General features: G+C 38.8%; 1 protein-coding gene across 2 annotated transcripts in view; it reads left to right on the plus strand.

The window, feature by feature from the left end:
- The window catches only part of LOC102195186 (periphilin-1), an 18,568-nt gene extending 4,881 nt beyond the window's left edge, over positions 1–13,687 (plus strand). Inside the window, exons 3-10 of one of the 2 annotated variants that reach the window (XM_005728156.1) lie at positions 142–218; positions 493–723; positions 845–906; positions 4,139–4,195; positions 4,602–4,765; positions 6,851–6,927; positions 7,649–7,786; positions 12,896–13,687. In XM_005728156.1, the coding sequence (XP_005728213.1) occupies positions 142–218; positions 493–723; positions 845–906; positions 4,139–4,195; positions 4,602–4,765; positions 6,851–6,927; positions 7,649–7,786; positions 12,896–13,090 (1,001 nt within the window). In that variant the 3' untranslated portion in view covers positions 13,091–13,687. The remainder of the gene's footprint in view (positions 1–141; positions 219–492; positions 724–844; positions 907–4,138; positions 4,196–4,601; positions 4,766–6,850; positions 6,928–7,648; positions 7,787–12,895) is intronic. The other variant, XM_005728157.1, reaches the window with a different exon arrangement.
- Positions 13,688–13,809: the final 122 nt, after the last annotated feature.

A 13,809-nucleotide genomic window follows, 5' to 3' on the forward strand; every position in this document is an offset into this window, starting at 1 on the left:
TGATGTATTAAGATCATTCTTTAAAACGTTGTCTTTATTTTGGCTGACTGTAGAGCAATGTTATAATAGTGTCTATATTGATAAACAGCTATTTAATCCTCTTTTTTAAAATGTTTTTTTTTTGTTGTTGTTTTTTTGCAGTGGCATATCGACATGGCCGAAAATCATTTATTAGAGAAGCATATGAAGAACACTTCTTACCAGTGGATGGAAGAGAGGTGAGAGAATGTGCTTTTCATGACTAATTCATTTGTATTTAGTGAAAAGAATTTTATTAGTAGGAATCTCTGGTGTTATGATGTTATCATTACTATAGTCTTGTAGACAGAGTATGTATGTGTTGATGAGTATTTGACCACTTTTTAGGAGGTCAGTGTTCTTTCCAAGTCTTTTGACACTCAGAAATTTTAGACATGTTTCTCTTATTCTATTTGATGCTGCATTAAGGATAGTATGCTCTGAAATGTCAAATGTGTTGTGCTGTTATTTCAGGTGACAGTTCAGCGGGTTGTAAATATTGTCGAAAAGAGGTCCCACATGCCACGGCCGGGAGTGGAATTAGACAGAAGATTTAATGATGATCCATGGTATGGAAGTCCTCGTGATTACCATGATGGAAGAGGCTATTCTGAGGACGGCAGTTATCCAGCGAACAATCAACGAGGCTTTGATGAAAATCTCAACTTGGGCAATTTCCGTAGAAATTCCTCTCCCCACCAAAGTGTATGATAAACTTGATTTGCAAGTGTGGTTCAGAAACCTGAATCTGTGTTGTGTTAAATCTGCATTTGTGGCCTTTCGCCATTAAAGTTACTGAAATTGTGATTTTTTTTCTTTTTTTCAGGAGGCACCGTATTCTCAGCAGTGTTATAGCAGAGATGATTTGAGGCATCAGTTAAGCTCAAGGTAGTATGTTCATTCTTTTTGTTTTTTTTAAGGTATTCAATTTGTCAACAATTTTTGCTTTTTATATTTTGTCTTCATTACTTTGTGTCAGATCTCAACTCTGATGAATTCTTTGTGTAATACATTCTATTGACCACTAGATGGTGGCAGAGTTCTGTCTTTTAAAAAGTAAGCTCAATCAAAGGTTTGAACACACCTTCTCTTTTCATGGTTTTTCTTTATTTACATGACTGTTTACTTTGGAGATTCTAACTGAAGGGATCAAAACTATGAATGAACACATATGGAATTATGCAGTAAACAAAAAGTTTGAAAAACATCAAAAAAGTTTCTTGAAAATAGCCACCCTTTGCGTTGATTTCTGCTTTGCACACCCTTGGCATTCTCTCGATGAGCTTCATGAGGCAGTCATCTGAAATGGTTTTCGAAGAGTCTTGAAGGAGTTCCCACAGACGCTGAGCACTTGTTGGCCCTTTTGCCTTCACTTTGCGGTCCATCTCATCCCAAACCATCTTGATGGGGTTTAGGTCAGGTGACTGTGAAGGACAGCACATCTGGTGCAATACTCCATCACTTTCCTACTTGGTCAAACAGCCCTACACAGCTTGGAGGTGTGTTTGGGGTCATTGTCCTGTTGAAAAATAAATGATGGCCCAACTAAACGTAAACCGGATGGGATGGCATATTACTGCAGGATCCTGTAGTAGCCGTGCTGGTTCAGTGTACCTTCAGTTTTGAATAAATCCCCATCAGTGTCGTCAGCAAAGCACCCCCACACCATCACACCTCCTCTTCCATATTTCATGGTGGAAACCATGCATGTAGAGACCATCCCTTCACCTTTTCTGCGTCGCACAAAGACACAGTGGGTAGAGCTAAAGATTTCAAATTTGGACTTATAAGATTAAAGCACAGATTTCCCCTGGTCTAATGTCCTTTCTTTGTGTTTCTTGGCCCAAACAAATCTCTCCTGCTTATTGCTTTTCCTTAAAAGTGGTTTCTTAGCAGCTACATCAGCAGACACTCTTTTCTCGTTGGCCACTTCGACATACCACCAGTTTATAGGCCCAAGCCTCACTTTCAAGGAGTCATACCAGGCTACAGAAGGGGACAAAGGCCACTAGTGTCTACTCACTAAGTCAGACAACCCCACCCTGAGAGGAAAAACAGCTGGACACTCTGTCCACAGTTAAACACACACACACACACACACACACACACACACACACACACACACACACACACCCATATATGTCTCTGACACTCTGAGCAGCAGGTCTTATTTAATTTCTGGCCTTATTTTCCTAAAGTTCCTAAATGAATATTAGATAATTTCAGGTTGTCATTTAATCTTGAATATGTATGATGCAGTAATTCTGTTAGGTGCATATTATTTAAAGCTTGTGAAGGAATGCCTGGCATTAAAAAAGCATTTTGCCAGCTTAAATTGTAAGCTCATATATCACATTTTTAAATTTGCCCCTTCTGTTTTTTTCATGCTGACACTGCTGGATTGCCACGTTAGATTTATCATAACTTGTAAAATGCTGACAGTGACATTGTAGATGAACTTTAAAATGAGGCATTTTGGTAAAATTGTAAAAACCCAGAATGCACAGAGTGGTCATACAGTATGTAGTACAACCTGCCTTCTGTGTAATTCTAAACTAAATCTATAGTTTTTGTTTAATGAAAAAATACTTTAAAATCAAGTGAATATTTTCACAGTTAATTACCAGATTCCCCACTTATATCAGTCTCACCCACTGCACAACAACTAAAGAAGGAGTTCTGTACTGTTTAACTGTAAAATTACGAAGACGCCCATTTAATTTGACTTGCTTGTGTAATTACTGAGCCTTTACGTGAACTTTGGATCTGTCAGGTGTTTTCTGTGAGTAGAAAAGGAGGGTATTTTAAACAAAGATTGCAATGACTAAAAATTTCAGTATTGATCCTATTTGTGTCACAATGCATAGCCAAGAGTTCTGTCAGTTCCTCAGCAGCACTGGTGTAATATTGCTCCACAATCAGAACTGTGTAAATGAAGTGTTTAGTTTAGAGAAAGTTTATGCTTCTGGTTGTTCTGCCAAGGTACAGCTCATTTTTTTGAGTCATTTCATCATTACCAAAGAGCTGGAAGTCAGATTCGTTTTATGTAAAGGTTACTAACGAGGCCAAGCTGACAAATGTAAAATTACTCTTACAATCCCAGCACAAGATATAAACTCTAGGTACTCTTTGCTCCGTAAGACCGAGCAGGACTCATGCAGACGGGGAATAAAGACACAGCTCAGGCACTAATTAGTCGCTCTCTAAATTAAAAGTTGTCTGCGTGGATAAATATACAAATTACTATTATTACTTACTGGAAATTATACATTTAACTCTTGACTATAAGAATGAAGAGCACTCATGTGCAGACATGAACCTTTGAATGTATGTCATTTGTCTGTGAACGCATGTCTGATAAACGCTTTACTCTCTTTTGTTGTTTTCTGACTTCTAAATAAGATACACAAGCTTTTTTCTACCTTTAATGTTTGTTTTGGACGGCATAAAATGACAGTGTTTGGCAAATGGCATGCTAAGTCTGCTACTTCAAACAGGCCGTGAGTCGTAAAAGTTTGAGCCCTTGTTAGACCTGCTTTTTGTTTGAGATGAGGATTGGGTTCAAGCAGAGGTCGTGACAGCCAGGTGCCTTTAAATTGTTCTGGAGGTTATTTGAACACAAGCTTTGAGTTTGGAGAATTGTGAAGTCGATGTGTAAGGAACTATGGTGATTTAATTATGCTGGGGCTATCAAATGTTGCAAAAATGCTCCGAAATTGTATTTAATGGTAAATAAAGAACAGGTTTAGTGTCAGTGCGTTCTTACCGTAGCTACAGGCTGCATGAAATTGAGGACAGATCATAGTGAGGGAAGACCATAATCAGTCCATTTTCCAGCCAACAGTTGCTTTTGCCAAAGTGGAAGATTGCCTTAGTTCCAGAAATTTATCAGTACCCCACGGAGTCTTTCAAGTCTTTTTCATTAGTTTTCCTGCTTCCATCACCAATCTGACGGAGTCACTGATGCATAACCTGCACATTTGTTTTTAATACCAGCAATCGTAACTAAAACAGCATTTTGAACTCAACTTTCATAGATTACGTTAAATGTGCTTCTAACTAAACTGCTTCATTCGCTAGTGCTTAAATCTGCCTTTTTTCCTGTTGTGTTCTGTCTTAGAAAGAGTGGTCGAGGACACCCTTTTCGCAACAGAGGTCGGGGAGGCCCTACTCAAAGGTCAGTGCGCGACAGAAAAGCCAAGTCAGTGCCCTCACGTGCATTTCTGGGTGTTGACATCCTCTTAACTGTTTGCAAACAAAGCTTGAATTTGGAATATGAATTACGATCCAGTCTTGATGCATGTTCAGTTATTCAGATAAGGAAACCACAGAAAGTCGATTCTGTTCATCTGGATGTAACATTGTCAGTGGGAAAAACATTTTGTCACTCATCCAAGTGGCTTCTTTTTTGTTATCCAAGTGCTACTTCCAGATGAACACAATCTGGGATATCTTTGTGGGATACATTACAATCAGTTATATAAAGAGAAATCCAGTTTGCCTTTTGTGTAATCCTTTTCTATGCATACAGTAAGCAGTTTGTTTGGTCACCAGTATTTATGGCATTAGTTTGCTCTCCATAGAAAGGACCATGATGAGTACAGGAACCCTCAGCCTACAGTTATTGTGCGGGATCGCTCTCCTGGAAGAAGGGAAGGCCAGCCGCCTCTTCGTTCTGGATCAAACATCAAAAACTTCTCACCTGATGGGGACAAAAGCTACACGTATCAGCAGGGACAGCAAAAGCGTAAGTGTAAAATCCTCTGAGGATGCCAAATAGCTCATTTTAATGATTTTGATAATGCCCGCATACAGATTCACAGCGGGATTAGCTAAAAGATGCCAAAGGAAGTGTGTGTAGAGAGAACTGGTCACCAAGGGTCAGTCTATGAAAACAATACCTTGATATTCACATGGATGATCACCGGTTGTTCAACGTCACATTTGCATTTGAACTCTTTCTCATAGTCCACTTTATGTGTATAGTCCAACATCAATTCTTCTCCTCGACCTATAAGTTGAACTTGCTCGTGCGACCCGGTGTGGCAGCAGATAGTAGGACATCTAATAACAAAGCACATTCTTTGATTTTGCATGAGAAAAACCTTAAAGCCCATTGATAGGTTGAGAGTTGTGAAGTTGCCTTACCTAATACAGCACTTTTTGTGCAACTGTTATATCCTTTGAAGTGAAACTAGAAATCACTCCCAATTTTACAAAGATAATTAAAATGTCTAAACAAATTAAGCCGCTTCAGGTGAAACATCTGTTTTTCAGAGGTGGTGTGTAATGTGTGGGGTCAGGGTGTGCTGAAAAATGTTAGGGTGGTAATTAGGCTAACACCAAACACACTTTCAGAGGCCGGGAAAAGGGTACCCTTAGCTTGGGGTGGTTTGGCTTTGGCTCTACCCTGACCTCTTTTTTTAGTCAGAATGTATTAAATACACTAGCTTAAAACTGTCTTCAGAATCACACTGGGTGTGTCATTTTACTCAGTTTCACTTTTGTGACTTTTATAGGCTTCAGAAATATCATTTTCAGTGCTGAGCCAGTGAAATTTATGAATGTTTTAAAGAGATCTGACACAAGCAGAGTTATTAATTTAAAGCAAGAAGTGTGGACAATAATTTCTCCACTTCTTTGATTTCTGAGAGGCTTAAATGTATTTATGTGTTAAAAGCTGAGCTTCGTGTTCTACAGCCCTTTGAAAATGTAATAAAACAGTGAGAAAACAGATGCACCTCCCTGCTCCACTACCATCTGGGATGTTAATTAGAGCAGCACAGCAAAGTACTCAAAAAGTGTGTTTGATTATAGGGCACACTGGGCTTTGTCATGAACACAAAAGGTTTAGTTCAAGTACATTTTTACAGTCAATTGTTGTCAGGTACATATAACAAATTTTCTCACATTCTGAAATAAGCAATACAAGTACACTTACTTTATGTAGCATTTGGCTGTGAGTCTAAAAATGAGAACTATTCTGCATTAAACTACTTCCATTACATGAATGTTTGTGCTGTGTTTTTATATGAGCAGTTATAACATTAAACTGCATATGGATTATGGCAGACTGGCGCTCATGTAAGAGTGTGTAATAGCCGACAATAGCTTTAGGCTGTTATAACTAGCTCTGCATTTAACATGGTTCATTATTATTATAAGTGCTTGACTTTCACACTGTAGTTTTTCTGTTTGCTCTGAGCAACATTATCGCAGTATCTAACCTTTTTGCGGTGAAAATTGGTGCCATCTGGAGACTCCATAGTCCCACAGCAAAACACCAATTAGCTTTCATCTCAGATCAATTAAATCAAAATGAGAAGTATCCTTCATTAAAATAAACAGCTAGCTTCTATTTGTTTTTTTGTTTGTTTTTTTTCTAGACACACTGGAGCCAAAGACGGCAATATTTCAGTTTAGGCACAGCTGAACTCCATGACCACTATTGTGTAGGAGGCTCCAACAAGGGAGTATTAAAAAAAACTGTGACTTATACTTTTCAGCTGCTTCATAAGGCTGTGGTAAATTGTTCACTGTGATAAGTGAGGTACTGTCTCATGTCTCACTGTAAAAACAAATTTTCCTCCAGGATATCTTTTAAAAATATTTTGTGGTGTTTTACCATTATTGGGCATTATAGTAGGGAGAGTTTGGTGTCTGTAGAAAAAGAAGACTAAACAACAACAAAAACCAGATTTTAAATCATGTATTTATGGGTACTAACATGTATTTTTTGGGTCCCTCTGTGTAACATTAGTCAGATGTATGATAGTTATCTCAGGATGCTTATCTGCTTATTTTCTTACTCTAATTTTACTTTTCTCTGCAGATAAACCCAATCTGGTGACAAGCCACACTCCCAGCAGCTCTGTGGAAGGATCTCCTCACAGTTCAGCCTCTTCAAAGGTAAAAGAAACATTTCTGAGAAGATTCAAATACTTGTGCTCTTAAACTGAATGCACTGACAAATGTGGTAACAGCTGGAAAAAGTGCAGGTAACGCAAGCTATGAGAAGATGTTACAGAATATCACTTGTACTATTGCATTGCAAATACAGAAGAGGAAAATATTTGCATTCGGGGCTGTAATCCTTCACAATTTATATCCATTACGATCTACATATTCTTTTGGTTTATCTTGGATATTGAGCCAAATAAAAGTTCTGTGAATGCGTTAATGAAACCTATCAATCTTAAGGATGCATTACTCAGATAAGGAGGATAAAGAATATATAAATGATGATTTTAGTAATAGATTTCAATTCAGTTAACAGAAAACTCAAAAAGTGTGCATCTGGATTATTATGGGTGAAACATATTGTGCAAAAATCTGGCAGCTCCATCAACATGTTACTGTAAAAATAATAAGCAAAATTTGCTCTTTGGTTCACGGACATTAAGGTTGGGTTTCCTTTAGGTTATCTCTGTAAACAGAGCGATATACCCTGTCTGGTAACCTCATTTCTGTTTACTGTTGACATGTGGCATGCATAATTAGACACACACGAAAACAAGAACTCAACACCTGTAAGAGAGCAAAGTTGTCTCCATTTGAAAGACTTTGAAATCAGAGCCAGTTTCTAAACGCGGTGCCCTCGGCTCTAACCCCTTAACCTTTGGCCCGCCAGGAAAAAACTTCAGCATCTGCAGCGGAGTCGGAAGAGGCGGCGGCTGCCAGCATGGAGCCAAAGCTGACACCAGAGCAGGACATCAAGGCTCGCCGGTTGGAGGCCATTAAGGCGAAGGCTCTGGAAATTGAGACGGTAGTAAGATTTCCTCCATGAAACTGTCTACCTTCTGTGAATTCACTTTACTTTATATGTTGCTTTGGATAATGTAACTAAGGGTAACCACAACTACCTATATGGCTCTTTGCTCAGGCTGACCCTTCATTATTCATTCATTATATCACTGGGTCTTTAATACGACATCAACTAAAATCTTTTTGACCTTAAAAGGGTGAGATTATATTTCTGAGATTTTACAGGAAATAGAGAAATTAGCTTAATTGCGTATTGTTTCAGGGTACTGAACCGCCTGTTGGCCAGTGAAACCTTCAGACTCGCCTCACTGTAACTCGTTTCTCTCACTTTTTTTTAAAGCCAACTCATGACTGACTTATACACCACTCAGATCAGCCAGTTACAGAGGACATAGGCACAGGTTCAGGAAAGAAACTAAGCTGATGACTTAAGTTATTAAATACCAAACGTATTGAACCACTTTTTTTAGCTGGGACATGCTAATAGGTTCACCTCAATGTGTGGTGGCCTGTTGCTGTACATGTTTGAGTGACTTTATGCTTGACTTTATGTATCACTGTAAGTCATGGAGCAATAAGTACAAGCTATGCCTCGGCTTGTTGTAGCTTATATGTGAGAATCATATTTTTCTTGTAGAAAAAGAGGATGAGTAAGCAGAAAAATGCTTAGCACCTCAGTTTGCGATGCCTCTCGCGGCCTGCTATTTGGAGTTGCACTTTTTCCATCCCCTTCATCACTTTACACTACAGTACTACTTATCTATTCCAGTTAAAGCAGTGCAGGAATTGCCCTGCAGGATGCAGGCGGCCCACACACAGTGTGGTACATCTCTTGGCATTAGCACACACATGCTTACCCTGCCATTTAAAGACGTGGTGAGAGGCAGCAACCTCAACTGCGCCTTTACTGTAACATCTGCCACAGGCGCAGTCAAAACCACATAGTGCTCGGTCACTCTGAAGGAATGCCGAAATGAGCCGATCAGGTAGCAAGCAGAGACGGGCCACTGAGTCAATACACTGGTTAAAAAAAATGTGTTCTTTTTATAAAAATGTTTGTCGTTTCAAAATGAGCTTTTTTTTCTACAAGTTTTAATCATTTGTGGACATCCCTGCATGAGGCTCATTCAGTCACAGACAGATTTAATGCAGTGACTCATTGCATCCCATAACATACTGTCTGAAGCCATCATAGGGAGGCGATGGCCTGGGAGGTAGAGTGGGTAATGTGCTTCTCAGAAGGTTGGTGGTTCGAACCCTGGATTCTCCAACCTGCATGTCGAAGTATCCTTGAGCAAAATACTGGACACCAAGTTGCATCCATCAGAGTCTGAGTGTGTGAACATTAAGTTAAAAGTGCATAACTCCTTCTCTTTTTTTTCTGTTGCAACAGACGGGCAGAGGATCAGTTTATTATTCTTTAAAGTGACACAAAACAAGTCTGAACATGTAAAATAACAACAACAGAGTAGAAACTTAGAAAACATCCATATTTCAATATCACACCAAAGCTAAGTGCCTGGGAGTGATTTTCCCTAGAAGTACATTCATCATCTCAATCAGCCCAAATGAAACATATCCATTTCAACTATTAGCCCCTCCATTGAGAAGTCCGGTTTGCAGCTTGAGTGATTAAAATGGCTCTTTTAATATCCCCTAATGTGTACCAGCCCTCAAGTCATTACCCTACTTCCCTTATTATGCAGGACCCCTGCCTGCATCAGTGCTCATTTGAACAGAGCCTCACTAAACATCCATGTGAGAGCCGTATGTATAATTTCACTCAAAGCCTTTACTTCCCAGCCCCCACACACTATTCCACTGCACACTCCTGTCTGTATGTTCACAATCTGGACCTCCACAAACATCCGATTTGGGCAGAAGCCTGCTTTTTAAGGCTCCTCCTTAAGGCCCCTAGTGTTGCCATTTCTCCTGGGGCTCCAGTCCGTCCTGTGTGGGCCCGTAGTATCAGGCTTAAAAATCAGCCCATAGCGCCCACTCCAGAGAAGGAACTTAGGCAGAACCTCACCGCAACCTTTACTCACAACATTAAGAGCATGCTGAGGTCAGAAACACACTTCCTATTAGTTCATGCGAAATAGAAACATTTCTTATAGAAATAATAGTCTCCCCACAGTTGTTCAGTATGTTGTACATATACATCGGTTGTTAATCCTTCAGAAAAATGAAGCAAATGAAGCATTCTCAAGTCTGTTTTGATTCTTTCAAGCATGAAAACAGTGTCTGTGGGATATAATGAAGTGAAAATGTAATTACTGCCACGAAAGGCTGTAACTTGGGAAGAGCTCAGACATGGCTTTGTTTTGAAAGATGGCAAACAAAATCAATCCGAAGGCGATTAAAGGGGTGGGATTGGTGCGTTGGGCATTATACCACATGTTTGTGTCTCACTTAGCCCATGTTTCCTCTCACATTTGGACCAGGCTTTTTTTTCTAAATGATTTTTACTTTGTGCAAATGTTCAAGGAGGACAGATCTTTTCTTAGGAGATAAATTTGTTAGTAGAAAATAGTTGCAACTGTTAGAAGGACAAATGGTTTTGTAGGTCGACAGAGAAAAGGGGCCCACGCGTTGCTGTATGAAGCTGACCCTCAGCTTAGTGGCCACACGTGTCGTGAGTCGCTCACTTCCTTGTGGTCGGGTTGAAGTCTATCATTATGTGGGGTTGCAAATTTCACATGACATGATCTGCAGACATTAAGACATCCGCCGCAGTCCAAACATCTCCCACAGTCTGGGATATTTCTGTCAGATTCATTCTAAACAGCCTTCCCTTTGTGTGTATGTGTACAATGCATATTGAAATACAGTGATAATAACCTATATTGCATCAACATTCATTCATAATAGTTATTTACTCACCTAATATTTGATTAATTTTTCCTTTAACCTTGTTTCAAATGGTCTAAAGCGAAGAAGGTGTGTTAAAGATGAACAAATAAGCGAGAATTAGGCATCTGAACATGCTGTGGCTGGTTCAGCTGTGAAGTGAGAGAGGAATGATATAAAAAGGATAACTAAAGAGGCTGTAGGCAGTTTTTTTTTTACTTAATTGTAATTATCAAGAACAGCATTCAATGAAGACCGTTCATTTTCACTCTCCAAGTTTTGTGTGTAATTTTCACATAACGTTTTAACCAGACCCAGCGCCTGGGATTTTTTCCCCTCTCTAACAGGTTCGCTCAGTAGCCTCTTTTGCTTGAAAACACAGTAAATGGCTCCCATGTGGTGATCTGTTTCCATCCATATTGTTCAGGAGTGAATGTTATTCTTGTTTCTTTGACCTTTTCCGTGTGTTTAAAGCCCCACCTGGCTCAACTCCCTCTCAGATTTTGACTGTGGTAAATTTATATTTTTTAAATATTCTAGATTTACAATAATGACAGTTAAACGATTTAGCAAATTACATATTGGAGACACATAACTTTTATTAAGTTCTCAGCGGGTAAGGTTAGGTTATGGCAGTACATTTCTAAATGCTTCAGACTGATGGATACACAATTTTGAGTTAGCCTGACATTACATGATATGTATCTAGGCAAAGAAACAGCAGCTGTGGTTTTTAATTTCCCCAGCACTGACAGAACCCTGGAATATAGTGTTTAACCGGTTAACCTCACTTTCTGTTTAAGCACGGACACTGATTTAAGTTGACAGGCAGCATTTTTTCTTTTCAAAGTTAGCAAAGCTGATGGTGTGTGTTTTATTGTATTTTAACAGACTGATAATAGTAGATGAGATACAGTTGGCTAATTTTAGTTCAGCAACTAATGCCTGCACACCCCACAGTCCTAAAATGGCTTTGTGGTCTGAACATGACATGGATAAGTAGTACTTCTAACATAAGGATGCTGAGACTGTTTAATTAAGTCATTACTTTAAAGAGGTCACGTCTCCAGACATGTGCAAAACTGAGCAAGGACTGTCTTCTGTTTGATCAAGTTGTTATCAATAGTCGAGATAACCAAAAAAATTGAAATCTAGCTGGAAATGATATTAATTTTATTTTATTTTTTTGCACTGGCTGTATTTTGATATATATTTGCTGCTTGATCACCTGCAGAGTGGCTGTTTCAAGTTCTCCAGTGACCGTGATTGTAGATGTGATTGCGGCTGAACTCTGGAAGACTCTGATGTCCCACAGTCCTCCTTAACAGGCTGGTGTAGCCCTAAACCTCTGTGCAGAGTCAGTGAAGGGCCTTGCATTTTGCCATTTTCCCTCAGGTGATAAAGATGTTGTCAGCGTGCACCTGGGACTCCAATAAAGAACTTAATAGCTTTTGGGTCGGCAGTAAAATCTCTATGGGACATGAGAGCTTGTTGCAATGTGGTGTGAAAGAATGCTGCTGCTTAGTTCTCATTGATTTCATTGTGTAACTACACATCCAAACGACATCCTTTGCTTTTCTTGTAATTTGAAAAAAAAAAAGATCCGTTGCTTTTAAAGCCAAAAGTCTCAAGATTTTATTTTGAAGAGGCAACGAGAAAAAAAAGAATCAAAGACTATAATATTCTTTTTTTTTTTACTACTCACCACAGCAAAAAACTGTCTCAATCTCATTCTATTGCTAGCATCCTCTTCTGTCACATCAACCCTTCCACATGTCCTCCTTCATTACATCTATAAACCTTCCTCTTTTCCTCCTTCTTGGCAACTCCATATTCAACATCCTTTGCACAATATATCCACTATGCCTCCTCCTCACTTGCTCAAACCAGACTTGTGTCTCTATTTTGTCTCCAAGCTGCTCGACCTGAGCTGTCCCTCTGATATTTCTAATCCTGTCCATCCTGGTCTCTCTCAGTATAAACCTGAGCATCTTCAACTCTACCACCTCAGCTCAGCTTCCTTCTTAGTGCCACTGTTTCAGATCAGAACAGGATTCACTTCTGCCTTTTAGACTTTCTTTTCATTCTTGCAGCTATCCTTCTCACAAATCAGCCCTTTAAGATAAGGGCACAGTTATAACATTCAAATAGAACAATTTATTATGTCTTTATAATGTGGCTTTGATTTTGTTTTGTTTTTTATTCGTTGTGTTATGATATTGCATACATAATGACATTCTTGATGTGATTGTTTTGTTTACAGCATTACAGACAGGACTGTGAGACGTTTCGCACGGTGGTGAATATGCTGGTGGAAAAAGAGCCCAGCTTGGATAAAATGCTGCAAGCGCCACTAGACAAAAACCTGCTGGAGATCAAACAGCGTTGCCTAGATGCTCTTAGGAACTTTGTGAAGGAGCTGGATGAAGTAATAGAGCAGCCGGACACCAAAGCGTAAGCCGCACATCACTAAAACAAAGAGGAGATAGAATAGAGTTTCAACACTTTCCACTTGAAAAAAGTGGAAAAATGTTCCATGTGCAAAGTTTATCTAAAGTGTTTAACTATTTTATATTTTTACTGTGTTCTTTAAAGAACAGTACTGGCAATTTATTTACACAAAACACTCATGTACAGTATTATGTGCAAACAGGATCATTGTGATAGAAAGGGGTATGTTTAAAACTAGACTGAATGACTGAAATGCCTATTGCATTTTGGGTCAAAATCAAGTTTGTGAACTGACATATAACTTAGTGCTTTTTTTTTTTTTACCATGAATTGTGTTGTCAGAAACATAAAATGTTATTGCATTTATAATTGATGTAAAGCTAAACATGTCATCATTTACACCAGCTAGAAGCTTGGTTAACATTACTGCTAAAATCTTCTGATAAGGAAATTTAAAAAAAATAAGAAATCATGAAATGTAGCAGATAGAATGGTTTTTACCTTTAGCTATGGCTACAAGTGCAGCTAAGACCAACACAAAAACAAGCATTATCCACCAGTTATCAAAGGGTCCAAGTTCATGATGTGTTTTACTGGTGCAGGAGAGTGCATTTTTTAGGATATGCATTTATTTTCTTTTTTTCTGCTTGTGAATATCTTTTTGCTTTGCAGTTAAAACTTTTGCAAATAAAATGTGAGACCTGTAAATAAATGATGTCTCGTATT

Source organism: Pundamilia nyererei, unplaced genomic scaffold (genome assembly GCF_000239375.1).
Source record: "Pundamilia nyererei isolate P.nyererei 1_Seehausen unplaced genomic scaffold, PunNye1.0 scaffold00027, whole genome shotgun sequence".
In the NCBI taxonomy this organism is placed as follows: domain Eukaryota; kingdom Metazoa; phylum Chordata; class Actinopteri; order Cichliformes; family Cichlidae; genus Pundamilia; species Pundamilia nyererei.